The 26,867-nt window shown below is 52.3% G+C and overlaps 1 protein-coding gene across 2 annotated transcripts; it reads right to left on the bottom strand.

Annotated features, from left to right (window-relative positions):
* Nucleotides 1-758: 758 nt before the first annotated feature.
* On the bottom strand, nucleotides 759-26,454 carry SLC43A1 (solute carrier family 43 member 1). 2 transcript variants are annotated; one of them, XM_007196455.3, is made up of 15 exons: nucleotides 26,059-26,452; nucleotides 24,611-24,777; nucleotides 16,138-16,315; nucleotides 15,953-16,008; nucleotides 15,747-15,823; nucleotides 13,102-13,194; nucleotides 11,362-11,495; nucleotides 9,813-9,991; nucleotides 8,378-8,524; nucleotides 8,247-8,282; nucleotides 7,892-8,009; nucleotides 5,275-5,416; nucleotides 4,943-5,016; nucleotides 3,020-3,143; nucleotides 759-1,929 (listed from the first exon to the last, which is right to left on the bottom strand). In XM_007196455.3, exons 2-15 carry the CDS (start codon nucleotides 24,762-24,764, stop codon nucleotides 1,783-1,785), a joined length of 1,659 nt encoding a protein of 552 aa, XP_007196517.1. In that variant the 5' UTR covers nucleotides 24,765-24,777; nucleotides 26,059-26,452; the 3' UTR covers nucleotides 759-1,782. The 2 variants fall into 2 exon arrangements, with proteins under 2 accessions (XP_007196517.1, XP_057409503.1); XM_057553520.1 differs by lacking the exon at nucleotides 4,943-5,016 and having other exon boundaries at nucleotides 26,059-26,454.
* Nucleotides 26,455-26,867: the final 413 nt, after the last annotated feature.

Genomic DNA, 26,867 nt, shown 5'->3' with positions numbered 1-26,867 from the left:
AGTAGTGAGACCAGGGCAAGGCCTCTGGGAACCCGTCCAACCCGTTGGTGGGTGCTGTCCAGTTCTGGTTTTGTATTTTGCGAAAAGGGCACAGTGCTGCAAGCCAGGAGTCTGGGCTCAGAGCAGGCAGGTATCTGCTGTGTGACTTTGTCAAGTCTCCAGATCCCTCTGGACATCTATAAAATGGGTGGGTCAGTCTGTTTTATCAACTCCTAAAGACAGTTTAAGACAAAGGGAGGGCTTATCTGTAATACTGTCTTCCAGGGCTAAAATTTGGGGGTTCTCCAAGGTTTTTTTTTTGGTGGGGGGGTGGATAAGGGTTTTGTGGTTACTCTCAGCCCTGAGAGGGCAGCAGAAAGTTGAGCTCATTATCTTGGAACCTCCTTTCTGCTGCTGATTGCCTTGGCAGACCTGTGGTTAGGACTCAGCAGTTAGAATGCCCAGGTTCCAAGCTCAGCTCCACCACCTACCAGCTGTGTGCCCTTGGGTCTTGTGCCTTAACCTGTCTGAGCTTTCCTCAATCTACGAAACAACCCGAAGACACCGACTTCTACAGTTAGGATGAAATGAGATACCCGTGTAGCTAGGACAGGCAGATCCTCAACAAATGTTAGTGGTCCCTCCCCGCCCCATCCCTCCATTCTGTGACTTTAAGGTTTATGTCCCAGGACAGAAAGAGATGTAGGAGTGGGATAAATAAGGTATAGCTTGCTGGAAGGTCCCTTGCCCTCAAAGACAGTGTCTTCCCTTGATGCAGGTAATTTTAAAGCCTCACTTTATTGCTAAAAGTAAATATGAACATAGCATAAAATGAAGCTCAAAATTTGCATGAAGTTTTAAGATAAAACACTATAAAGAATGTTACTTGCAACAGACCTCCCTCCAGGGATCCCTGGATAGGAAACTTGGAGAGGCATTCCTTAGCATTCTTTCCAAAGCATCCTGCCCCTTATCCCCTGTAGGGAGAAAGGCCAACCTCCCGGATGTACCCCAAACCCTGAGAAGTGGCGGGCAGGAGCAGAGGGCAGGATCTGGACTCCCTCCAGACACTAAGGGCAGGGCATGGCTGAGAACAGGGAGGTGAGCCAGACAGCCACAGGTGGGCAGGCTGGCACTTCAGGTGTCCTACTTAATGCCCAGCTGAGCCTGGCTGAGGACGAGGGATGGAGTGTGGGAAGACACCCCCCTCCCCCAAGACACAGGCAGGTACACACCAGCCAGTCTCTCACTTCCCTTTTTATTTCCTCTAAGATCTGCAAGCAGCAGCAGCAGCAGGGAGGGAACCCAGCCTCCAGCCTCAGGAAGGGGCTTACCGCCCACGTGGCAGCATTGAGGACGCAGCCAGCACCTCAGGCCCCTTTCCTCTGAGGGGCAGGGACTTTCATACCCACATGTACACACACACACGCCTGCACACTCTGGACACTGCACGGCTGAGATCTCAGGGGTCGCCTGTTCACTGATCCCACAAGCCCCCAGGAGGCAGCAGCAGGCAGACCCCTAGGCCCAGAGAAAGGGCAGGGCTGGACCCCGGTCTCCTCCAATCCCAGGAGCAAGAAGGTCCAGTCCTAGCACGGGGGACATCTTCAGTCAGTGGAGCACTGCTTTGGGGATTTTTTTTTTTTTTCCTTTTTAACAAGTCCCTACAAAAATAGAACTTCTCTTGGTATTTATAAATCCCCGGCGCCTGGCTCTGTGCGGAGGTTACAGGTAGAAAAGCCACGAGGCACTCCCTTTGGCTGCTCAGGCCTTGACTGCCTGTCACCCAGGCCCCTCAGAGGCCTAAGCAGTCACCTCAGGGCTGCCGAGCACCTTCAGGGGGCCCTCCCAGTGGGTGATGTACTCCCTCTGGAGCCGGGTGCGATAGTAGAAGAGGTAGCAAGGTAGCAGGAATCCCAGGAGTGAGAACAGCAGGAGGCCCAGATTCACCTTTAGGGCAAGGAGAGAGAGAGAGAGAGAAAAGAGAGTCAAGTGGGTACCTGTTCACCCTCATCACCCTCAGGGATCCTCCTTAGCCTCCCACAGGGAGGAGAAGGCCACCATTTTTAGGCCAGGTCCTGGGCCAGAAATGATAGAGCTAGTACTTGCTGTGTGCAATCACTCTCCACCAGCATCTCACTGAATGTTCGGCAGCCTTATAAAGTGTCAGAGCCTGGTTTGAACCCCAGCTAATGCTGGTGCCCAAATGATCTGGTGCCGTCTGGGTAGCCTGGGCTGGGAACCTCGACCTTTGAGGGTGTTGGCAATGGGATCCCATTGGGTGTGGTGAGAAGAAGCTCCCAGGCAGTTAATAGCACTGGGGTGCAGCCTGGGATAGAAGGCCTGGGTCTGAGCCCACCTCCCGTGGGCTCGGACCCAGCGCACATCCCACCCTGCATTACTCACGGTGTGGCTCTGGGCAAGTCATCCTAATTCGACGCACCTCCTTCTCTGGGCCACTGTGGCAATGTTCAGTACAAAATACACGGTGCGCTTAGCACCTGGTGAGCACTTGGGAAATGGCAGCGGTCATTTCGTCATCATTCTGGCAGGAGGGTCTTGGGGTGTGGGTGGGCCCTCGAGGCAGATATCAGCTTTAGGGAGGTGAGGTCAGTTTGATGTAAGGAAAAGTCTTTCCAACAAGACCAACAGCTGCCTCCTTGTACGGGACCGGCACCCCACCGCTGCGGGCGTTTGACTAAGAGGGTCTGGAGGAGCCCCTTTCTAGGGGCACTGGAGAGAAGATCCCTGCATCGGGTGGAACTGGACTGGATCAGGACTGGGCCACTGTACAAATCACCTGGGAGCTTCCTGGGCCCAGGCAAAGAGATACTGATTCAGTAGGCTGGGGAATCTGTGGGCGGGTCTGATGGCCAGCCAGCTTGGGAACCCCCTGATTAGAGACCTCCAAGGTGCCTCCTGGCTGAGATAAGAGCGAGGGATTCCATCATATACAAGAGCCCCCATCCTCAACTCCTTGGGTGCACCCAGGAAGGGGGATCCTGTTGCCCCCATGCCACCCCCCGCCCCGACTTCTCACCCAGAAGGGCTCTCCTTTCAAGGGTCCCACCATGGCCATGAAAAGCGGCTGCTGGAGCAGGGCGAACACAGCACTGATGAGGGACTGCAGGCCCGTCAGTGTCCCAAAGTGGTTGGACGGGTACCTGTCAATGAGAAGAGGGAGGGCGTGCCGTGAGGGGCGTGGTCCTTTCCAGCCCCACCCCTTGTCCCATCCCTCCCTAGATATCACTCTTTGTTAGCCAGGCAGGGCAGAGCTTAAGAATTCAGGCTCTCTGCACGTGCCCTGGCCTGGAGGGTGTATGCTGTGACTTCACGTCTACTGAGCTGGTTTCTGACACCTACTGTCTGTGTGATAACAGCAAGTTCCTCAACCTCTCTGAGCCTCACTTCCTTCCCTAAAAACAGGGATAGCACTAACCTCGCTGGGCTGTCTGTTTATTCTTTTAACACATATTTATTGAGCTCCTATTAAGTGCCAGGTACTGTTCTAGGTGGGTGGAGATACAGCAATGAACCAGACATGGAGGTGGCATTCTGGCGACGGGTGAGGGGTTGGGGGGCGGCGTGCAGGTGGTCGTCACACAACAAGCAAGAGAAATGCACCGTTGGGACTTCCCTGGCGGTCCAGTGGTTAGGGCTCTGTGCTTCAACTGCAGGGGGCACGGGTTCGATCCCTGATCTGGGAACTAAGATCCCGCATGCCGGGCGTGGCCAAAAAAACAACAAAAACAAAAACGCACAGTGTGTTAGAAAGTGGTAAGTGCTATGGAGAGAATTTCAGCAGAGGGAGGGGGGTGAGGGTATCTAGGGCGTTGCGACTGTAGACAGGACGGCCGGCAGAGGCCACTGAGACAAGGACAGCTGGGGAAAGGCCTGGAGAAGGTGAGACGGCTGGGAGCCTTGTGGCTATCTGGAGGAAGCACGTGCCAGGAAGAGGGGACAGCAAGTCCAAGGGCCCTGACGAGGGAACACACATAGGGTTTCTGTGGCATGAGGCAGCAATGTGGGAAAAGGGGGTGAGCGAGGTGGGGAGGCGAAGGAAGAGGTCCCTGGGGGTGGGGTGGCCAGACCCTGTAGGGCCTTTTAAGCCATAATGAAGCCTTTGGCTTCTTCTCTACGTGAGATAAGACGGGCAGTCGCGGAGTGACGTGAAGAGACTTATGTCCTAACAGGTGTCTCCAGCTCCTGTGTTAAAAATACGGAGGGAAGCAAGGGCGGACGCAGGGACGGTCAGGAGGCAGCGGCAGTAATCCAGGCCAGGCGGAGGCACCGCTGGAGATGCTCGGAAGGGCAGGGTTTGGAGTCTGTGGCATGTGGCGTGGGCAGGCTCGCTGGTGGTCTAGGTGTGGACTGTGAGGAATGAGCGAGTGGAAGCAAGGACGACTCCAAGGTCTGGCTGGAGCTGCCCTCTGAGGTCTGAATGCGGGCATGAGGTCAGCATCTCCCGCCACGCCCACGATGGAGTAATAAGCGCTCCGGGACAGTTACTCCATCATATACCGGAGAGACGCTCAGCCGTGGAAACCAGAAGGAAAAGGGAAAAGGGAACAGGGCCAGGGGGGTGGGGTAGGGTAGGGGGTTGCTCGACATGAAGCAGGAAAGTCAGGAGGCAAACAAGACTGCTGTCTGGAAGTTTCGACAGGGCTGGCACGGGGAGAGAGGCCACTCCAGGGGCCGTTCCCGAGAGCAGACATAGGACCCAAGGGTCATGCAACCAAGGATTTCAGCTGCCCCTAAGGGAAGACGTTCTGACAGGGGGGGGTCATCCCGCAGTGGGGCGGGCTGCCTTGGAGGAAGTGAGCTCCCTGTTATTAGGGGGCGGGGCGGGGGGAGGGCAGCGAGCCAGACAGCCTCCAGAGCCTGGCTGGCCCTGACGCAGCAGCAGTCCGAGCAGGCCGCGGAAGGGTGCGCTCAGGGGGGCCCAGGAGCCCAGCTGACTCACACGGCTGCGTAGAGGCCTCCGCAGGCCGAGTGGTAGAAGCCTCGGACCATGGTGTGCAGGACAAAGGTCAAAAACTGAAACCAAAAAGAGCGGGGAGAGCTTAAGAGCGGCGTGGAGACAGGAGGAAGGGCGGTCACGGCGAGGAGGGGAACGGAGCCTGCACACGCCTGCCCCCTCGCCAACCCAACCTCCTACAAACACTTCCTGGAGAACCCAGAAAACAGACCCAGAGGACGGGAGCCCTGCTTCCCGGAAGGCACCTGCCTGGGGTGAACCGTGCCTGGGGCAGCACTCTGCGAGGCAGGGAGAGCGGGAAGGATGGAAGTCGGTACCTGGAGGTGTAAGTTGTTGATGAGGCAGGTGATGCCGAAACCCACGAGCAGTAGGTTGGTCAGGGTGAAGGCGTTGATGGCATTGGTGAGCTTTTGGATCTTGCGGTAGCGTGGTCTGACGGACTTGGTGGCCACCCCGTCCCTGAGGAGAACAGGCCGTCACCGGCCGCTGCCCCGACCTCCTCGGCAGCCCTCCCCACCCCCTGGGTTCTCAGGGGTAGCAGAAAAGGGAGAAAGTCATTCCTCCGGCCCTGTGTTTCTCAAAGCACGGCTCCCCCAGCATCATCTGGCGCTTTTCTTTAAAATGCAGATTCCAGGGCCTTGCCCCAGACATCAGAATCTCGGGCGGTGGGCCCTGGAATCTGCATTTGGAAAACGATCTCCTATTTCATAAGCACACTGAAGTCTGAGAATCGAGGATGGGAAGGAAGGTGGAGAATGGGAAGCTCTCACACCACCTCTCATCAGAAGCCCCCACAAAAGTGTCCCTGCCCACCAGCCTAGACAAAAGTAGATGACACTCTAGGGACAGCCGCTTGGCCCCTGACTGCCCAGCAAGCCCCTCCCTCTAGCATAATCAAGGGCTCTGAGGCTGGCCCAAAGGAGAGGTCAGCAGGCTGAGACAGATGAGGACAGGCCACCCACTGGTCCGAGAGGAGGGCCCTGCTGATGGACCATGGCCGTCAGAACAGAGCGTAGAGGAGGAAGACTGGGTACCAGGGCCAGGGTACCACTGGTGGGGAGGGAAGCCACATCCTTAGATGACTTCTCTCCTAGTCTCCCTCTCCCATCCTCTCAGGACAAACAGGACCGTTTGGATCAACACAAAAAGGACACAAGCAGTCAGAAGACCGTCGTGCAAGACCCAGTGGTGTGGGACTTCCCTGGTGGCGCAGTGGTTAAGAATCCACCTTCCAATGCAGGGGACACGGGTTCAAGCCCTGGTCCGGGAGGATCCCACATGCTGTGGAGCAACTAAGCCCGTGCACCACAACTACTGAACCTGCGCTCTAGAGCCCACGAGCCACAACTACTGAGCCCACGTGCTGCAACTACTGAAGCCCGTGCGCCTAGAGCCCGTGCTCCGCAATAAGAGAAGCCACCTCAATGAGAAGCCCACGCACCATGACAAAGAGTAGCCCTGCTCTCCGCAACTAGAGAAAGCCTGCGTGCAGCAACGAAGACCCAGCGCAGCCAAAAATAAATAAATAAATAAAATGTTGGGGGGCGGAGGAAAAGACCCATTGGTGGTCTCCAGCCCACAGGACGGCCCCGATGATCCCCGCATCCTGCATTCACACCCTGGTACAGTCCCCTTCCACAAGGTTCCAGAGTTACTCCATGTGCCTATAGAAGACAACCTCACTCGTGTATGTCACTTCTGAGATGACATCATGAAAGACCTTGTAGCTTCTGTCCTGGTCTCCCTCCCTTAGCTGTCTTGCTCTGGGGCCAGCCAGCTGCCGTGTCATGAGCAGACTATAGAGAGGCCCAGGTGGGGAGGAACCGAACCTCCTCCAATGGGCACACAAGTGAGCTTAGGAGTGACTGTCCAACCCCAGTCAGTACTTCAGATGACCGCGGCCCTGGCCAACAGCTTGACCACAACCTTATGAGAGACCCTGCTACAGTCTGAATGTTTGTGTCCTCCACAAATTCTTATGTTGAAATCCTAATGCCCATGTGATGGTATTAAGAGGTAGGGCCAGGAATTCCCTGGCGGTCCAGTGGTTAAGACTCCAAGCTTCCACTGCAGGGGGCCCGGGTTCGATCCCTGGACAGGGAAGTAAGATCCCACAAGCTGCGTGGCATGGCCAAAAGAAAACAACAACAACAACAAAAAATAGAGGTAGAGGTAGGGCCTTTGGGATTGACTTGTGCCCTTATAAAGAGGCCCCACAGAGCTCCCTAGGTCCTTCTATGTGAAGACACACGAGATGTCTTCCACCCAGAAGAGGACCCTCTCCTGACCATGCTGGCAACCCGATCTCAGACTTCCAGCCTCCAGAACTGTGAGAAATAAATTTCCATTGATTATAAGCTACCCTGTCTGTGGTATTTTGTTATACCAGTCTGAACAGACTCAGACAGACTCTGAGACAAAACCACCCAGCTAAGTCATTCCCAGACTCCTGACTCTCAGCAACTATGAGATAATAAATGTTTGTTGTTTAAAGATGCCAAGTTTGGGGGTGATTTGTTATACAGCAATAGATGTCTACTACACCAACTCTATCTCTTTCTAACTGTAAGAAGGCTTTAGAGTGCACTCTTTATAACAAAAGTTCTGGAACCTACTACTAAATGCTGTGTGATCTTGGGTAAGTTAGTTAACCTTTCTGTATCTCAGCTCCTCATCTGTGAAACGAGGATAATAATGTAGGTACCTACCTCAGGGAGCTGGTGCAGGACTAAAGAGGACAATGCAAGTGCCTAGTGCACAGTCAGCATTTGATGTCAGCTATACTTATCATCAAGCCAGCCAAGCCCCCTCTTAGTGTCAGTTTCCTCATCTGTAAAATGGGGATGTACCCCTTCTCTCCCAGGGCTCCTGGGAGAATGAAGTAAGATGCTGGATGTGAAAGCACAAGGCTGTCACCACCCCCGGGCAGGTCACCTAGCGGTGGGGGTGTCCACGCAGTCCTTGATTCGCCAGTCCATGACGTAGCCAATGAGAGGGCAGGTGAGAAGGCACGACAGCTGCATGGCCCCAAAGACGGACGAGTAGAACTCAACTGGGCAGGGCAGGAAGAGAAGTGGGGTCAGGAGCTGACATGACAGATGCCAGCAGCCTAGTGGGCACTGTCACCCACGTCCAGCAGAGGAGAGAAAATGCCAGAATCACCTTCCTTTGACCCCCAAATTCTTAGATCCCCAAAACGCCCAGGGTGACGAGGGTGGGTCCAGGCTCCCCCCACTGCAGGCAGTGGCGGGGTGGGTGTGGGCAAGGACCCGAGCTTTTGTCCCCCTACCTGTCTCTGTCACCCTTTGTTTCAGGTCGTCCGTCTCTGTTGGGGGTGGAGGGGGAAAGCCAGGGTGAGAGGAGCTCAGCCAGGGTGACCCCCTGCACCTCCAGCCCCCAGCGGGCTCGGCTGCACCTCACCATGCTCCTGGCCTCCAGACACGATGTACTCCAGCATCTTGTTCATAGCGGCCATGTAGAAGATGATCCGCAGCTGGGTCATGCCCATGGTGAGAAGGCTCCACAGGAAAATGGGGGAGCAGAGGCTCTTGCGCAAGGGCACAGACTCTGGGGAGACAGCAGGAGGTGCCCCTGAGCCCTAGATCTTCCATCTGCCTCTGCGTGTCCCAGCTGATGCAGTTCTAGCAGGGGCTCTGACGCTGTGACTTCGGCGAAGGATCGGTTTCTTCAAAAGCGAGGGTTCAGCCTTACTGGCCTCCAAGTTCTTGCCCAGCTCTATAACTATCTCACTAGAGCATTTTCTTTTCTTTTTTGGCCACGCTGCATGGCTTGTGGGACCTTAGTTCCCCAGCCAGGAATCGAACCCGGGCCCTCAGCAGTGAAAGTGTGGAGTCCTAACCACTGGACCACCAGGGAATTCCCCCACTAGAACATTTTCAGGTGACCTCCAGGTGTGTACCGTAGGCTTGGCGTGGTAATAATAACTCGAGCTACTATTTATTAAGCACTTGCTATGTGCTGCACACTTGACAGGTATTATCCCATGTAATCAAATTATACAACAACCCTATCTTCAGCACATTCTACAGATGGGGAGACCGCAGCTCAGAACGCTCAGTGACTTGCCCGAGCTCATGGGGCTGGAAGGTGGGATGCAGGTGGGATAGACTCAGCTCATGCCTGTAACAACTCTGCCATGGGAGGATCGGCAGTGGGGATCAGACTCATAACTTCACAGCATTTGCAGTTTGCGAAGAGCTTCCACGTCCCTGTCTTCATTCAATCCTCACAACTAACTTCCCTGTGAGGCGGGTGTTCTTAGTGCTAGTTTAAGAGACAGGGAAAGTGACAGCAGGGTTAAGTGATCTACCCAAGTCACATGGCCTGTAATTGGGAAGCAGGACTCCAACCCCCACTTCCTGATGCCCAGGCCCATCGTCCTTCCACTAATCACAGAGGTATCACCTTGCAAAGTGGCCCAGGCAGAAGGCAGGTGCAGCTCCTCCTGTGGCCAGCAGGAGGCGCCAACCAACCAGGTGTCAGAGGACCCAGACTGAAGGCTGGCTCACCTGCGGTATCTGATGCAAGAGGCTTGGAGGTTGCAGGGAGCCCTGAGGAAACCAGCCCTCCCACAGGCCTGGACACCCTGCCCCGTTCTGCAAGCTGCCCCTCCCTCATCCCAGAAATCCCGCAGAGTACCCCTGAATCTGAGCTTCCCAGAGTTCCCTGAGCTTTGATTTGGCCCCATTCTAGACACAGGGAGCGTGCCCACCTCTGTGAGGGGGTGTGGTGAGAACTGAAGAGGGGAGAATGAGCACTTGGGCACGAGTGCTCGCTACGCGCGAGGACCCATCCTCTCCGTCCCCCAAGGCCGGCACCTCAACCAGACACTCACTCTCAGCAGACTTTTCTGAGGTGTCACGAACGTCCTGGGACGAGATGAAGCTGTCTGTCCCCTCCTCCAGGCTGGGGGCCTTCTGGCTCAGCCGCTGGCCCACAGTGGTCACATAGGTGTAGAAGCGGTCACCTGTCACCTTGTGATCCAGGGCCAGCCCTCTGAGCTTGATCTTCTCCCTGCCAGTAGCCAGGCCACAGCACGTGGGAACCAGCCACACAGAGCCCCCCTTCAACAGCCTGCCTCTAGGGGGTGCCGTCCCAGGGGTGCCAAGCCCCCCCTTTAACCAGCACTGACATGCCCACTGACAAGCTCCCAAGGGCAAGGCTTGTGTCTGTGTGTCTCAGAGCCCGGCCCAGGGGCCAGCTCAGCACACACTAAGCGAGGGATGGATGAGCCATTTTCCACTTGGGCTGTAGCCATGGAGGCAGCATTAAGAACCCAAACTCTGGGGTGGGGGGGCAGTGGGAGGGATACATTAGGAGGTCGGGATTAATATATACACACTACTATATATGAAATCGATAACCAACAAGGACCTACGGTATAATACGGGGAACTCTACTCAATATTTATAATAACCTATAAGGGAAAAGAATCTGAAAAAGAATATATACATATAATAAGAATATAATGTATATAAGGAATATAATGAATAATAAATAATAAAGAATATAATGTATAATTATAATATAATAATATAATAATAAAGAATATAATGTATATTATATAAATAATAAAGAATATAACGTATATTATAATATACATATAATAAGAATATAATAAGAAAAAGAATATATACATATATATATATGAATCACTTTGCTGTACACCTGAAACTAACACAGCATTATAAATCAACTATACTTCAATAAATTAAAAAAAAAAAAAAAAAGAAAGAACTCAGACTCTGGAGTTCTGATTCCAGCCTTAGATTCACCCCTCCCCCCTTCAGTGGTATGACCTTAGGAAAGTCACTTTGTTCCCTGTGCCTTTGTTATGAATGGAGTTAGTAACAGAACCCACGTCACAGAGCTGATTGAGAATGAGGGCTGAGCACAGTGCCTGGCACACAGGAGATGCTCCATCAGTATCAGCTATTTGACTGGCACCCTAGGTGCCTGGTTGTGGAGCATCACCCCAGTCCCCTGGGGAACTGAAGGGAGGGGTAGGTAAAGTTGGCATTCAGGTGGCCCCACAAAGGGTGGGATTTCATTCCTCTGTATCCCCCCTTTCTGGGTCCCCGTAGCACATGGCTCTATCGCAACGGTCCCTCCTACTCTGAACCCATCCTCCAAACCTGGACAGAAGAAGACAGTCCCACGTTTTGGCTGCCTGCTTTATGCCTGACCTACTCAGAACACCTACAGGTGGGTGGGATCAGGCCTACGGTTCAGATGAGAAAGCGGAACTTGGAAAGCTCAGATGATCGGCAAATCTTGGTTTCTCTGAGTCCACAGCTGCTTCTGTCCCTCACACCACCACACCCCGGCCTCCAGATCTGCAGCGGGGCAGTCCCCCTCCCACCCCACACCCCCCGGTCACTCACTTGTAGTTGACTTCCTCCGGCGAGGGAAAGGCTTCACTCGGCCAGTTGAAGGCACAGTTCAGAAAGATGAGGCAGGCCAGGCTTGACCAGGTGAACATGATGATCATGAAGGACACACCAGCATCATAGATCAGCTGTTGGGGGAGGGGGCGGGCCATGGAGGAGGCTGCCCAGCCCCAGGCCCGCGTCCTCCGGCTGGAGGTAGAACCCAGGCCCCAGAGGCCTTAGAGAAGGTCTCTTCTACCCCATTCCTTGTACCCAATTTGCAGATGAAGAAACCAAGGCCAGAAGTTAAGAGTTGGATCTAGAAGCCCCACCATCCTCTTCCTTTCTCACCCCAGCCCCCCTCAAGAGGTGTGAAATAGTTCGCACACGGTGCCGAAGGGGCTGGCCACAAGCTCAAAATGTCTTTGAAATCTCAATTATTATCTTAAAAAGACACGCCAATGTTTGACTCCATACACGTTTGTTTTCACATGAAAGTCATTTCATTTTATGTACAAGAGAGGACAATGAAAGGGCCTAACCGTGTTTATCCTGCCCCTTCTGGGCACCCTCCCTGGGGGAAAGACAAACCCAGTCTGAGAAGCCTTATCTCACCTTGCACAGGTGTGACAACTGACAGGGGAGGGGTGTGTGCAAGCACTCTGCCCACAGCCTCCCAACCCCAGGACAAGCAGGTTCTGTATTGATTGGGATTCTGTGCCGACATAGCAACTGCTCTAGTGAGGAAGCCAGGCATGCAGAAATGTCCTGCCTGCCACCCTCTGCCTGGGATGGCTGCTGTCTGCCCTCCACTCAGGCTCCAAGCTTCAGTGCTGCCTGGGAAAACTGCTCCTCCTGGGCCTCAGGCTTTGGGGCTCTTTCTTCCCCGGGAGCAGGACAGAACTTCAAATGGCCACACCCACAAAGATCTGGCTCCTCAAATCCCACTGCCTTAGTCACGGGAAGGGAGACCCCCAGCCTCCAGGCCTGCTCCTACCTGAACAATTGTTGGTCACCCCCATCAGTGTGCTCTCCACCTCCTCTGGCGACAGATGCTGAGCAAGTGCCTTCTAAACCAATAAATTAACTGCCCAAGGCAGAATCTGAGGAGCATGGTGCGGCCCAGCTGAAAGGGTACTTCGATATCAGAGGGAGGAAAGAGGCCCCAAACTTGCCCAGAGCTAGAACTCAGGCCTTCCGGCTCTAGGTCCACCAGGCGGAGCTGTCTAGGAGCTGGCCAGGCCTGGACTAGCTTGGTGACCTTGGACCCAAGTCATCCAGCCTCTTCAGGGCTGGGGAAGGAGATGTGGCCTGAAAGGTGGGGTGAGGCCAAAGAGTCGAGGGCCTTGAAGGCAGGTGAAGGGGTTGGACTTGATTCTGTAGGCGAAGCAGAGTGGGTGGATGAGCTAGTCCTCCATCTAAGGTCATTCTGGAAGTCACGTGAATGACAGCTTAGAGAGGGAAAAGCTTGGAGGCAGGGAGATCAGCTGAGAAAGCACTGGCCCAGGAGAGAGGATGAAGGCCTGGACAGAGCAGCAGAGAAGTCAGACCCACTGGTCCACAGCAGCACCTGGGCTCTTCCCATGATGCTGCAGCGCTTTTCCCTGCCGTGGTGGGAACTGACCTCCGCCTGGCAGGAAGTAGGTCACCAGATATACTACGCACCCAGCCCCACCCAGTTCTTGTGTCAAGGCAGAAAGAAGGCCAAGCGACCTCACGGACCACCACCTGCCCACTCCCCAGGCAGCTCCGTACCTTGATTCCCGGGTACGTGATGGCAGAAGAGGCATAGGAGCCGATCATGAGGGCCATGAAAGTGGAGCGCAGGTTCCCAAACATGTTGGGCAGCTGAGAGAGGAGAGAAGTGCCAGTGAGCAGGGAGACCCTGACACCTGCCCAGGGCTCCCCTTTCTCCGCCCGAGCAAGCTTGGAAGCTTCTAGCCCACTAGTCCTCAACGTGAGCTCCAGGAACATCAGCCCCAGAGTCGCAACAGAAAAGTTCTAAGGCAAAATCAGTGTCGGAAACGGGGCTGTACTCCCCTCCCACACAAAGAAGTGCCCACAAAGAGAAATTTTGTTTAACCCCATGGTTTCCCAAGCTACTTATTTATGGAACCCCTTAATCATGACTCGCCTCTTAATAACCCATGGGTTACGTGTATAAGAAACACTGATATCTTACTTTAAAATGTATATCTCAGAAATAACTAAATTTCCTTGTCAATTGCATTATTATGAACTTTCATCAAATCTTTAACCGTGGTCATTTTTAAGTCTTTTGTCATTTACAGACAGTTCTGGGTGTACTCTGGTGCTTTTGCAAATATGTTCCTATAAAAGGGTTTCATCTTCAAGGAATTCATGGAAAAGACTCTGACAAGTACAGGTTTCTGGTAACTGACTGTACTGCTGAACTGAATGAATAAGCGTTTTCAGAACTCTAATGAAAAACTGATGAACTCATAAAAGTGCTAACAAAAGATCAAGATGAAAAAAAATTAATTACATGGGACTGAGTGAACTGATGAGGATGATTATAATCTTTGTGACTTTCTGTTTGAATTAATAAAAAAAAGAAACACTGATCTAGAGCAACTCTGACAGATGAGAACACAGAGGCCTGGAGCGGGAAAGGAACGTACTCGAGCTCACAGAGCACGTTACTGACTTTCTCCCCTGTCCTGGCCGTCCGAGTCCTATCCCAGAACCCAAGGCTGTGACCATGGCTGGCTCTGTAACAGGACGGTGCCCCTAACCTTCTCGGTGGCCCCAGAGGCCCCCAGTCCATGGTTTCTACTGAGCCAGGACAAGTAACAGGACGACTAGGGCGGCGAGGGTGGGAGTAGGGGGGAAACAGGGCCAGGCCAGGTGTCCAGAAGACGAGGCTCTGACCCTCAGGGCAGGCCCAGAATCCCTACCAGTAGCGAACTGACTGTGTGTTCTACTCTCTGGCCTGAGCCAGGCCCTCAGGGGAGGGGAAAGCAAAGTCACACAGCCCTTTGTGTGCTCCCACCTCTCCCTCCTCCCCCCAGTCAACAGATCCCACCGCTGGAAGCGTCTTATTAGATGCCATACAAAGCTAAAACCCTCTCCACAGAGGGAAGAACTGGGGTCCAGAAGGGGATCTCAAACAGCTCTGGAGAGGAAGGCGACTAAACACGGAGAACTGACCCATCAACCTCCAAGCGGCTAGGAAAAACAGCTGGGGCCGGCCTGACCCCCTGGCACCCCGTCTGCGCGAGGCAGGCTGCAAGGACGCCACGGAGAAGCGCTAGGGCCGGGGGGAGCGGCGGGGGCCTTGGCGCCCCTCACTACCCCCCGCCAGGGTCCGAGAGCGCTGTCTCCGCCCAGCACGGCCTAGGCCGGCCTGGCTGAGCCGCCCGGGCGCTGGCCGTGCTAGCTCGGATCTGTCCTGGCCGGCGAGCACCTAGGCCCGGGGGCGGCACCGGAGCCGGGGGCGGGACCGGAGCCCGGTCCTGTCATTGGTTGGAGATTACGGTGGCGGAGCAGGGGGCGGGCTGCGGGCCGAGAGCCCCCTAGGCCCCAGGGCAGGATTCAAGGTTAGGCGCCGGAGGGCAGGGGAGAGAAAGGCTTTAGGGCCTTGAGCAAAGGTGCGCAGCGTGGAGAAGGGGCTGCGGAGGGAGGCGGGGATGAAGGGGTCCGCTTCCTTAGAAAGTTGTGAAATGTCCTGGGCTGGAATTAAAGGCGGTTGCTGGGCGAGGTGAAATTCAGCCAAAAAACACCCAGTTTGGCGGTCAGGCGGCCCTCCTCTGAGATAAACAGCCCGAGGCTGGCCCGGCCAGGAACCCCTCCTCCCACCACACACGCTGAAGCCTTTAACCCTTCTGCACACTCACTCGCATATACACTTCGAGTAACACACGCCAAACACACATGCAAGAGATCAAGCCAAGTGAAAAAGCCCTTTCTGTAGGTCAAGCACCGTCAAGTGTCGGCAGTATCATATGGTTCAATCCAACACACTCACAAATACATCTACCTACCCATGGACAGCACCACATATACACAACGTGGCAAACACACACACGCCCACTGTTTCAAGCTGCCCACCGCCCTTACTTTCGCATTACCCAGTTTTATTCTTTCCAGCACTTATGACTAGGGATATCATTTATTAGTTTACTTGTTTTTAGGGTTGTCTGTTCCCCCAACTCCTGAATGTAAGTTCCAGAAAGGTGAAGCAGTTGTCAGTTCTTTCTGTGCTGTGGTCCCAGGACAGAGTTCAACAGATGTATGGGCTTGGGACACACACACACACACACACACACACACACACACACACACACGCATTTGATCTGCGTCCACAGGCCCTTCTCCCACCCTCACCCTCACTCAACTCCTGGGTGCCCTACTGCCAAGTCGGGACCTGTCATACTCACTGTGAGTGAAGAGAATGTTAGGCAGATGCCACCAAAACCATTCAGGGACAGTGCCAGGAATATCAACGGAGACAGAACTGGGAAGGGGAGAGGGATGAATGAGGCACTGGGGAGCTGTGAGAGGCTAAAGGCAGGAGCTGGGGTAACATCCACCTTCATCCCACCCATTCTTTTCCTGTGAGGGCACGAGAGGCCAGACATCTCACCTTTGGTGTCCCAAGAGGCCAGGGCCATGAGGGTGCAGGATGCGGCGAAGCAGGCGCTGTGGGGATGCAGGGGAAGGGGGAGGGGCTGAACACTCTGTGCCTCCCCTCCCCCTGCAGCACCAGTCCTGCCCTGCAGCCCCCCCCCCCAAAGCCCCTTCCAGTTCCCCACAGCCCAGCCACCTCACCTGCCAATCAGCCGCACGGGCCGGGGCCCGAAGCGGTCCATGAGGATCCCCAGCGGCAGGGTGGTGGCACTGAGCACGAAGGAGCCGATGGTGAAGCCCAGGTTGAGCATCTCTTCCTGCTGGTTACAGCTCAGCCACGGGGGCTGCGCATCCTGGCTGGTGTTGGTGGTGTTCTCAGCTGAGGAGGGGGAGGGAAAGGCAGCACATGACCGCGGGAGCAGCTGGGCACAGGAGAGAGGCCTGGGATCAGGGGTCCCGCGCTCACGTCGCACGCCCCTGCTTGGCTGCTAAGCAGGTGACTTTGGAATTATACCTACTCTGGTGGGGGAGGGGCTCCATAAACGGCAGCGATCAGTGTCGGACCCAGGGAGGATCGTATACCCAATCTGAGGCCTCAACTAGCTCAAATGGAATAACGGACATCGCATCGAAGTATTTACCGAATTGAAATTTTCACTCAGTGTCCAAGCTTAGGGGGTTGAGGATCCCCAATAGGATCCACCCAATAGGATCCAATAGGAAGCACCCTCGAATCTGGGACAACATCAGTGGGTGATGCTCAAAGGATGTAACAAGAATTCCCTTAAAACTTAGAGGACGCTTCCCCATAAATGACGTTCTGATAAAATAATAGCTAATATTTGTTGAGCATTTAACTGTGTTCTAGGCATGTTCTCAGCGGTCACTGTATTAACTCACGACAGCCCCAGGAGTCAGCTAATAAAGTATCCCCACTCTCCAGATAATGAAACTGAGGCGCAGAATCAGGACCAAGGCACTGCCCTCCAGTGCTCCTCTGGAAGTCCACCTCCGAGAAGACGCGTCCTCCAGGTAAAAGGCCAACTTGGAGTTGTGTCAAGTTAATGAAAAAGGCTGGTGGCGTGGGAAGGAGGCGGGTTTCACTTCACCCCATGCTCAGTGAGTCACGAGGTGGCGGCTCCCCTGCCTCCTACTTGTTACTTAGGCATCACTGCCAAGGGCAAAGTCAGGGTGCACCTGGAAGGTGGACAGACCAGGGTCTGAATTCCCACCACCATCCCTACTAGCTGTGCAACCTTGGACAAATAACCTCCTCTCTTTGAGGCTCAGGCCCCTTGCCTGTAAAAAGGAGCAGAGAATGCCTAACCCAGGCTCCTTAGGAGATTCAGTTGGAGAAGGGGAACGAAGAGCTTTGCACAGGGTCCTGGCCCAGAGAGGGTGTCCTGAAACAGCTGATGAAGGGGTAGATGATGGCCCCCTGGGACAGCCACGACGTGGTGAGCCTCTTCTCTAGGTGCCGGGGGTCTCACGGTGAATAAGACGGGAAGCTCTCAGCTCTCATGGGGCTTGTATTAGATAATAAACAAGGAAACAAATGGACATTGATATAAAGAGTCACAGGTGCTATGAAGAGAACAAAACAGGAAGATGTGATAGTGCTGAATGCTGGGACGGGGAAGTATCTGCCCTCCGTGGTGACAGTGACCCCTGACTTCAGGTATCCAAAGGGCATTCAGGCGGCAGAAGGCTGACGTAAGGAAAGAAGAGAATGAATTCTTTTCAAAGCATGAGTGCTGGCTAACCAGAGGAGAGAGCCCCTTGGGCAATGGGGTACTCAGGTACCTGAAAGAAGGGGTTAGGGGTTTAGAGCACACAGCCTCTGGGGTTCAGGCTACCCACCCCCCCCCAAATTTAGTGATTTTCATCATCACTGTTCATTTCTCCACCAGGTTTGTCTGCACCTGTTCATTCAATCTACATACACTTAAGCGACATCTACTGCACGACAGGCACTGTGTTGGGACAGTGGGTAAAGCAGGAAGAAATGCAATGCTAATTTAGACCAGAGGCTACAAACAGGTGACCAGCAATGAACCCCACCCATATTTTGCTTGGCTTGCAAATTTTAATTGGGTGCCAGTTTAAAATCAGGAGTTCTCACCTAAAAATCCAGAAGTCTGGCTTCTCTTTAGTAAGTCAGAAGATCTGGCCATTGCTGGAGCTGAGTAGAGACCACTCCTTTTCACCAGGGCTTGCCCTCTCTAAGTCACCCGCGTCCTCACCTCTTCATGAGCTCTCAGACATTCGCCATCTTATATCTGCCCTGATTGGCCCAATTATTATTAGGTTTTCTATTGAAGTATATTTGACACGCAATATATTAGTTTCATGTGTACAACACAGTAATTTGATGTTTGTATACATTACAAAATGATCACGACAGTAAGTCTAGTTACCATCTGTCACCAGATGTACTATTACTGACTGTATTCTCATGTTGGACATTACCAGCCAATTGTTATTAACTGCCTGGCCCCTGTTGGCATCTGAGTTTGCAGCCCCTGAATTAGACATGGTCCCTGCTCCTAAGTCTTTCACAATCAAGTGACACTTTCCCTCACTAACTCTCAACTAATTAATACCTACTTTGTGCCACGCTTTTCCATATAGTATATCATTTAATCTTCACAAAGTGAGTGTAATGATCCCCGTTTTATAGATCATGAGGCTCGGAGAAGCAAAGTAAGTCACCGTTACACAACTGCTTACAGGCAGGCCTAGATCCAAACTCAAGACCCTCTCCAAAGCCAACACTTCCCCGTTACCCCACTGGGCCTCTCTGTCCTGAACAGGGCAGCTTAGTAAGATTTCAAAGCCTGCGCTAGTGCTGGCAAGGAAATGTGTTCTTCTACTGGTGGCGAACTCCAGCCTAGTGTATGGTGAATAACTCAAGGTCAATTAATGCATTCACTTCTCTGGTTTAAATTGATCAGCCTCTTGTGAGTTTGACTAGTAAGAGCTAGTTCCTAAGGCCTGATGACTCTGAGTGGTTGGATAAAGCCAGACTTCTTTTTTTTTGCAATGTACTTTTTATTTTTATTTTTTATTAATTTTTATTGGAGTATAGTTGATTTACAATGTTGTGTTAGTTTCTGCTGTACAGCAAAGTGAATCAGTTATACATATACATGTATCCACTCTCTTTTAGATTCTTTTCCCATATAGGTCATTACAGAGTATTGAGTAGAGTTCCCTGTGCTATACAGTAGGTTCTTATTAGTTACCTATTTTATTTTTTAATATTAATCATGTTTTTAATATTATGTTGAAATAATAATGTTTTGATATGTTGGATTAAATATGTTATGAAAAATTATTACAACTGTTTTTAATTACTTTTATTGATTTTTTCATATTTGTTCCCTTGTTTATTTTTTTAGTCTTTTTCCTTTTCTCCCCCTAAATTGAAAGAAACAGTTAATATCAATAGCTCTTGCTACTTCTGGGGGTTTTTTTGCATTTAAAAAAATTTTTTTATTGGAGTATAGTTGATTTACAATGTCGCATTAGTCCTTATTAGTCATCTATTTTATATATAGTAGTGTGTATATGTCAATCCAAATTTCCCGATTTATCCCTCCCCCTCCCTTTCCCCCTTGGTAACCATAAGTTTGTTTTCTACATCTGTGACTCTATTTCTGTTTGTAAATAAGTTCATTTGTACCTTTTTGTAGATTAAGCCAGACTTCTGAACCAAGAGGGAAGCCAAGCCAGCATGCAAAGACCTCTGTCCATGTCCATTACAACAGGAGAGGTCTCTGACATCTAACCTCTCCCATTTTATAGACAACTGAAGCATGGGGTGCAACAGGGAAAACATATGCAGTAAGTTACTGATAGAGGAGGGCTTAGAAGCCAGAGAAAATAGTGTTTCCCAAAGTGTGGTATGCACAGCATGTGTGCACTCAAGATGGGTTTAGAGGTACAGTTGACCCTTGAACCTCAGGGGGTTAGGGGCCTCAACCCTTCCCCCGTGCTTTGGAAAATCCACCTGTAATTTAGTCAGCCCTCCCTTTGTGGGGTCCCTCCGTATCTGCGTTTCTGCAGCTGCAGATTCAACCAGCCACGGAGCGTGCAGTCCTGTACTATTTACTGTTGGAAAAAATCCTAAGCAGTTCAAACCCGTGTTCAAGGGTCAACTGTACAGGTAATGGTTTTTGATGTTTCATAGTTATTAGTTATTTGAATGTCTATCAAACACACATATACATATATGTAGGTATTAGAAATATATACGTATGATGTATGTGTGTGTGTGTGTGTCTGAGTAACATCAAACTCAAGGTTCCAAGAATATTACACATTTTTTTTTTAAACAGGATCTTTAGTTTTATTTAATTTAATTAATTAGTTAATTATTTTTTGGCCACGCCACACAGCTTTCAGGATCTTAGTTCCCCAACCAGGGAATGAACCCTCACCCCCTGCAGTGGAAGCGCAGAGTCCTAACCACTGGACCGCCAGGGAAGTCCCAAGAATATTACACTTTAAAATAAGGCTTTTTATTTTTTAAAAAGTGGATTGATTTAAAAGAAAGTATTAAGTAAATAATAGTACCCATGGCACACAGAAATGGCAAAATCATAAAGGTGAACTGCAAATGACTAGGTCTAGGAAACACGGGAGAGAGGATCATGGTTAAGCATTCTTCATGTCCAAATTCTGGCTCTACTAGCTGTGCTGCTGAAACTCAGAGGTTCTGTTATCCCATCTGTGAAATGGGGATAGTGACTGCAGCCATGTAAAAGGTGGGCTCTAAGGACTGCTGCACACACACAATACTCACTAAATGATCCCAGGTCTCTGAGCCCTTCCTCACCATCCCCTACCCTTGCCCCATCATTCATTTTCCTGCAGCTGACACAGCCACATTCACCAAAACACCCGCAGAACTGGGCTCTGGCTACTTGTCTTCTCTGTGACGGGACTCTCCCAGGGGAACTCTTAATCCTAAGGCCTCGGAGAAAGGTTCTGGGGCTGAATACTCACTCTGCTCCTTATTTATTAGCTGTGTGACCTTGGGGAAATTACTTAGCGTCTCTGAGCTTCAGCTTTCCCTTCTATAAAAAGAGTTGTTGTGAGGACTAAAGATCTAACTAGCAAATAGTCAATGCTTGATGAACTTTAACTACTGTTTTATTATTTTGGCACTTATGCTGGATATGCAGTTGTGTGTGATAAGCTGAATTGCCCCTGCCTACTTCTGAGTAAGAGTCCTCTTTAGCTGTGATGCCCCAATAGGTGGGTCAACCATCTACCCCAGGGTGTACCTCAAAAGAGGGAAAGCAGAAACCTGAGAAGACAGAGGGTGTGGCCAGGGAACCCCAAAGCCGACACTAATGAGCACCTCAGTAATGAACTTGGGACTTCCCTGGTGGTCCAGCGGTTAAGATGCCACGCTTCCATTGTAGGGGGCACAGGTTCAACCCCTGGTCATACAAAAATTAACTCCAAATGGATCAAAGGTTTAAATATAAGAGCTTAAACCTTAAAACTCTTAGAAGAAAACATAGACATAAATCTTTGTGACCTCAGATGAGGCAATGGTTTCTTAAGCATGACACCAAAACACAAACGGCAAAAGAAAAGATAGCTTGGACTTCATCAATATTAAAAACTTTTATGCTCCAGACCTAGAAAACAAACTTACGGTTACCAAAGGGGAAAGGAGGGGAGGGATAAATTAGGAGTTTAAGATTAACAGATACAAACTACTATAGATAAAATAGATAAACAACAAGGACCTACTGTATAGCACAGGGAACTATATTCAATATCCTGCCATAAACCATAATGGAAAAAGAATATATACATATATGTGTGTGTACATATATATATATGAATCACTTTGCTGCATACCAGAAACTAACACAACACTGTAAATCAGCTATACTTCAATTTTTTAAAAACAATCCAAAAAAAAAAGAAAACTTTTGTGCTCCAAAGGACACCATGAAGAATGTGAAAAGACAACCCACGGTGGGAGAAAAATTTTGCAAATCCTATATCTGATAAGGGACTTGTATCTACAATACAAAGAACTCTTACAACTCAATAATAAAAATAACCCAATTTAAAAATGGGCAAAGGATCTGAATAGATATTTCTCCAAGGAAGAAATACCAATGGCCAATAAATACATGAAAAAGATGCTCACCATCATTAGCCACTAGGGAAATGCAAATCAAAGCCACAAAAATATAACACTTTATGTCCACAAGAAGGGCCGTAATAAGAAAGATAAACAATAACAAGTGTTGTCTAGACTGTGAAGAAACTGGAACCCTCCTACACTGCTGGTGGGAATGTAAAATGGCCCAGCCACTTTGGAAAACAGTCTAGCAGTTCCTCAAAATGTTAAACATAGATTTACCCTATGGCCCAGCAATTCCATATGGAAGGAAAGCATATGTCCACACAGAACTTGAACATGAGTGTTCATAGGAGCATTACTCATAATAGCCAAAAAGTGGAAACAACCCACATGTCTATCAACTGTTGAGTGGATAAATAAAATGTGGTAGCAAAGGACTTGGAAAGGAACCAAGTCTTGATACATTTGCCAACATGAATGAACCTTGAAAACATCATGCTAAGTGACAAAAAGCCAGTTACAAAAGACCACCTATTATAAGATGCCATTTATATGAAATGTTCAGAATAGACAAATCTATTTTTGTCATAGGCAAACCTGTAACAGAAAGGAGATGATTGGTTGCCTAGTGCTTGAGGGTAAAAGAACAGGTTGGGGGAGAGGTACTGCTAGTGGGTCCAGGGTGACTTTTTTGGGGTAGAGAAAATGTCCTAAAATTTGTTGTGCTGTTGGTGGCACAACTCTGAATAAACTAAAAACCATTAACTTGTGTACTTTAAATGGCTGCATTGTAACGTATGTGACTTATATCTTAATCTAGCTCTTATCCATATTTTTAAAAAGGTGGGAGGATGGGCAGCAAAAGGGAGGGAGTTTTGGGGATGATGGAAATATTCTAAATATTGATTGTGGTGACGGTTCCTGAGGTGTGTAAATTTGTCAAACCTCATCAAAATGTGTGATGTAAATTAATCTTCAATAAAGTTGATTACAAAAACAGGTGGAGAAGGCAGGAAGAAGCCATCGGATGGGCAGCGGCAGGCATCAAGGCCAGTAGGCAGCGAAGGGAAGGTCTCTCCAGCCTCCAGGGTAAGCAACTCAGAGGGGACGTGGACTCCTGGCCTCTGTTGGCAAAGGGATCCCCCACCCCTCTGTCTGGTTCTCTCAGCCACCCTGGAACACCCAGCATTTCATCCCAAGCCAGCTCCTCCTGACCCAACCTGCCTCCCCTGGCCAGCTGCCAACTCTAATCTCCACCTCCTCAGGCCCCCCAGCACCCTGTAATTGGGGCCAGGAGATGCACGCGCATCCTCGGTGCCACCTGCTGCTTCCTTACAGATAAGGCTGGCGGGGGGTTAGAGCAGAGTGGGTGCTGCCCAGAGATCAAGAGCAACCCAGCTCCACCCCTCAAGGCAACGGTTTTCTCCCACAGCCAAGGCAGACGCCTGCAGGGAGTGGAGTTGAGGAGTTGGGAGAAGCTGGGAGAAGCCAGCAGAAGCCAGGAATGACCCTAACATTGATCAAGCACTGTTAACTCTCAGCATAGATATTACTCTTCTTCCCATTTTGCAGGCCGGGCGACTGAAGCTCAACGTTTTAGGGAACTCGCCAATGTCAGCCAGCTGCTAAAAGTGGTGGAAGCTGGGAGTCTAACCCAAGCTGGCCTTCTTCCAAAGCCTGTTCCACAGCAAGGAGGTTGGAGGAAGAGGATAAGGAGGGGAGGGAAGGGCCAAACTCCACATCCCTCGAGCTCCTCAGGCTGAGCTTGTCCGCACAGCTCTCTCCTTCCCAGAAAAGAAAGATACCTATCAGATCACGAGAGCCTCAAGTCCCAGACACCAGGAAGGGCGACTCCTTGCCTCCAGGCACCTGAAGACAGCAGGGATGTGGTTACTGCTCCCAAGGATTGTTAGAATTCTCACTCCTGCATCCAGGGCCCCTGATTCAAAGCCAAGATGACCAAAGTGGAAAACAGGGACCATCCACAAGTTGGGGCCTAGGGGAAATGAGGCGATTAACTTTGTACAGATGGTTACTTGAAGACCTGGGGGCTCAAATGGCCTGGAAAAGGAGAAGCACACTGCCTGCCCCTCCCTTTACAATCAAATCCATCTTGCAGGCTCTCCTTTGCCTCATTCAGACTTAACAATAGCCCTAGTAAGAAATCCCTCACCCAGCTATAGTAGCTGCTGAACTTCTGGGAGTCTCCACCTTGCTCTAGACCTGAGGCTGCAAAGGGATCAGTCCCAGGATCTGGATGCCCGCAGGACACCTGGCGTTCAGTGAAAACTGGATTCGGTGAATGAGGTAGAGTGGCTCATTCTCTAGAGGAAGTTTTGAAGAGGTCAAGAAGTGGGGCTGCCCAGTCCCCTGCGGAGTGCTCTGTCTTGAGGAGCCCGGCTTTCTGTCTCGAGCAGCCCGGCTTTCTGTCTCGAGCAGCCCGGCTTTCTGTCTCGAGCAGCCCGGCTTTCTGTCTCCTTGGCCACCTGTCCTTTGCCGGCGTCCACCTTCCCCCTCTGCTGCCCGTCCCGAGCCCCACTGGCCCCTTCTCGGGCATACCTGAGCACATGCTGGAATAGAAGCCCTCGTTCTTGAGCATGATCAGCAGGGAGCTCCAGCCCAGGAGCACCGCGGAAAAGAAGAGGTTCTCCAGCACGGCCGTGCACGCCATCCACCAGCGCCTCCGGTACGCCTCCTCCAGCGTGGGGGCCATACTGGTCGCAAGCCTGCCCAGGAGCAGAGCACTGAGCGAAGGGCCCAGAGGACCCAGAGGAGCATCCTGTATCATGGTGGCTCCCGAGACCCCTCGAGCCAGCCCGCAAGGGGGCCTTCATGGAGGCCCCATAGAGCCCTGGGCTTCCCAGCGGGTGCCGCCGAGCTGGCTCTGGGCGCACTGGCAGCGCCAGGGGCGCACGAGGCGCTGGGCTCCCGCCGTGTCACTATCAGAGACAAGGAAGGTCCTGTCTATGCGCAACAGCTTCTTGGCGCGCTGCCGGGCTATTCCACCCAGGCCAAGGCACGCAGAGCCCGGCTCCCGGGGACCAATCCCGCACTTCCCCAAGTCCCCAAAGGTCAGCAAGGGGCAGGGCACGCTCTGAAGCAACCGCTGGCCAGTATCCGGCCTCCCGCTCCAGGAAGGACCCCCAGAAGCAAGCAGGGGGAGGAAGGGGAAGTCTGATGTTAGCTCAAGGACACCCTCCCCTCTTCCTGTTGCCCCTATAAGACCACTCCTCTTCTCTGGGGCCGGGCTTCAGCAAGCCCTCCCCCTTTCCGCACTAGGCGACCCAAGTCCCTACAGTCTCTCGGTCCAAGCCGACAGCTGCCACGTGGAAGGAGACCCAGGCAGGCCCTCCAGCGCCCCCGGCGCCACCCACTCACACGGGCACCCAGCTGCGCGCCAGGGAACCAGCCCGCCCTCTCTCGCCCGGGGAGGGGGCTCGGGCACCCGCAGGAAGTCCGGCGGCCGCTGACTTTATAAGAGCAGTGGCGGCGGAGGGGCTGGCGGGAGGGTGGGTTTACCGGAGAGAGAAGGAGCCCGAGCACCCACCCCCACCCCCTCCGCCTAGGCCACGGCCGCCGCCGCGGGAGGAGACGGGACGCGGGCGGCGAGAGGGCGGAGAGCGGCCGGTGAGACCAAGAAAAGCAGAGAGGAGAGGGACAGGAAGGGCAAGAGAGAAAGGGCGCGAGGGAGCGGAGGAAAGCACGAATGCCTTCGCCGGAGGGCCTCAGTACTCTCATCTGTGAAATGGGGCTTTGCATTTAGGAGTTCCCGCAGGTCCGTTCGAACTCCGACAAGAGTGTTTCTCTAAACGGAGGCAGTGCAGCAAGAGAGGGCGCAGAGGGGCCAGACCAAAGCGGAAGGAGGGACGCGCTTGGAGAGGCGGGACCCACGAGCTCAGGTAACGGGTTTTTCTTGGGGAGCCTGGAAGTGTCGGTGGGAGCCAGCCGGGTGACTCTCAGAGAACGTGCAGCCCGTGACCCGGACCCCAGCCGCAGCCGCTGCTCACCTCTGATCCGGGGCAAACGCGCCTCCTGTAGCTGCCGGCCGGTCGGGGAGCGGCGAGCGCACAATTTCGGCGTCCGGTGTCCGGCGGGCCCAGCTCGGAACCGCACCGGCGCTCGGGACTTCTCTGCGCGCCGGGTCTGGGCGGCCTCGGAGATTCTGCCGGACAGCCTGGTGTTCTCACCGCCTCGGTCCCATCGGAAGAAGTCGGGGAACGGGAACCCGGCGGGCGCCACCAATCCGCGAAATGAGGCTAGGACGAAGTGGATCGACGGAGTGAACAGTTGTACTTAAAACCGGCCGGGGCTGCACCCCGAGGTAGGGGCGGGGGCTCCCTTCCCTAACCCTCCCCCTAGGTCGAGTTTCACGAGCACGTGACTCGTCCTCTGGTCCCCAGACACTCTCCCCGGCACACGCCCCTGCACCTAAAATGTCCACCCTTACTCCCTCCCCCTCCCCTCCCCCTCGGCCCCCCAGACGAATCGGGGCAGCGCCCTCTGTATCCTTGGTCAAAACAAAGAACAACTCGGCCGGAGCAGACTGACCGCGATGCAGGGCAGCCTTGGGTGGGGTTTTGAACTGTGCACTTGGGAGTAGAGTTTTCCGAGAGTCAGAATGACACGGGTTTCTTTGTGGAGTTAGATCGAGGTCTGAGAGTGGACTTGAAAACTGGCCTGGGTTATCTTGAGCAAGTTGCTTAACCTCTCTGAGCCTTGGTTTCCTCCTGTAAGTTCTCATAACAATAGTACCTACCTTACAGCAGTACCTACAATAGTCCTGCGGAGAGGTGGGGGCTGGAATTGGGGGTTATGA

This window comes from Balaenoptera acutorostrata, chromosome 9, assembly GCF_949987535.1.
Source record: "Balaenoptera acutorostrata chromosome 9, mBalAcu1.1, whole genome shotgun sequence".
NCBI lineage: Eukaryota > Metazoa > Chordata > Mammalia > Artiodactyla > Balaenopteridae > Balaenoptera > Balaenoptera acutorostrata.
This window is presented reverse-complemented; position numbering and strand designations above follow the sequence as displayed.

Excerpts from the sequence above, each read along its gene's own strand:
- SLC43A1 (XM_007196455.3), bottom strand. The coding sequence starts at position 24,764 with ATGGCCCCCACGCTGGAGGAGGCGTACCGGAGGCGCTGGTGGATGGCG. Across the intron at positions 16,316-24,610 it reads CTATTCCAGCATGTGCTCAG|CTGAGAACACCACCAACACC; the intron begins GTATGCCCGAGA and ends CCCCCTCCTCAG. Across the intron at positions 16,009-16,137 it reads CCCGTGCGGCTGATTGGCAG|CGCCTGCTTCGCCGCATCCT; the intron begins GTGAGGTGGCTG and ends GCATCCCCACAG.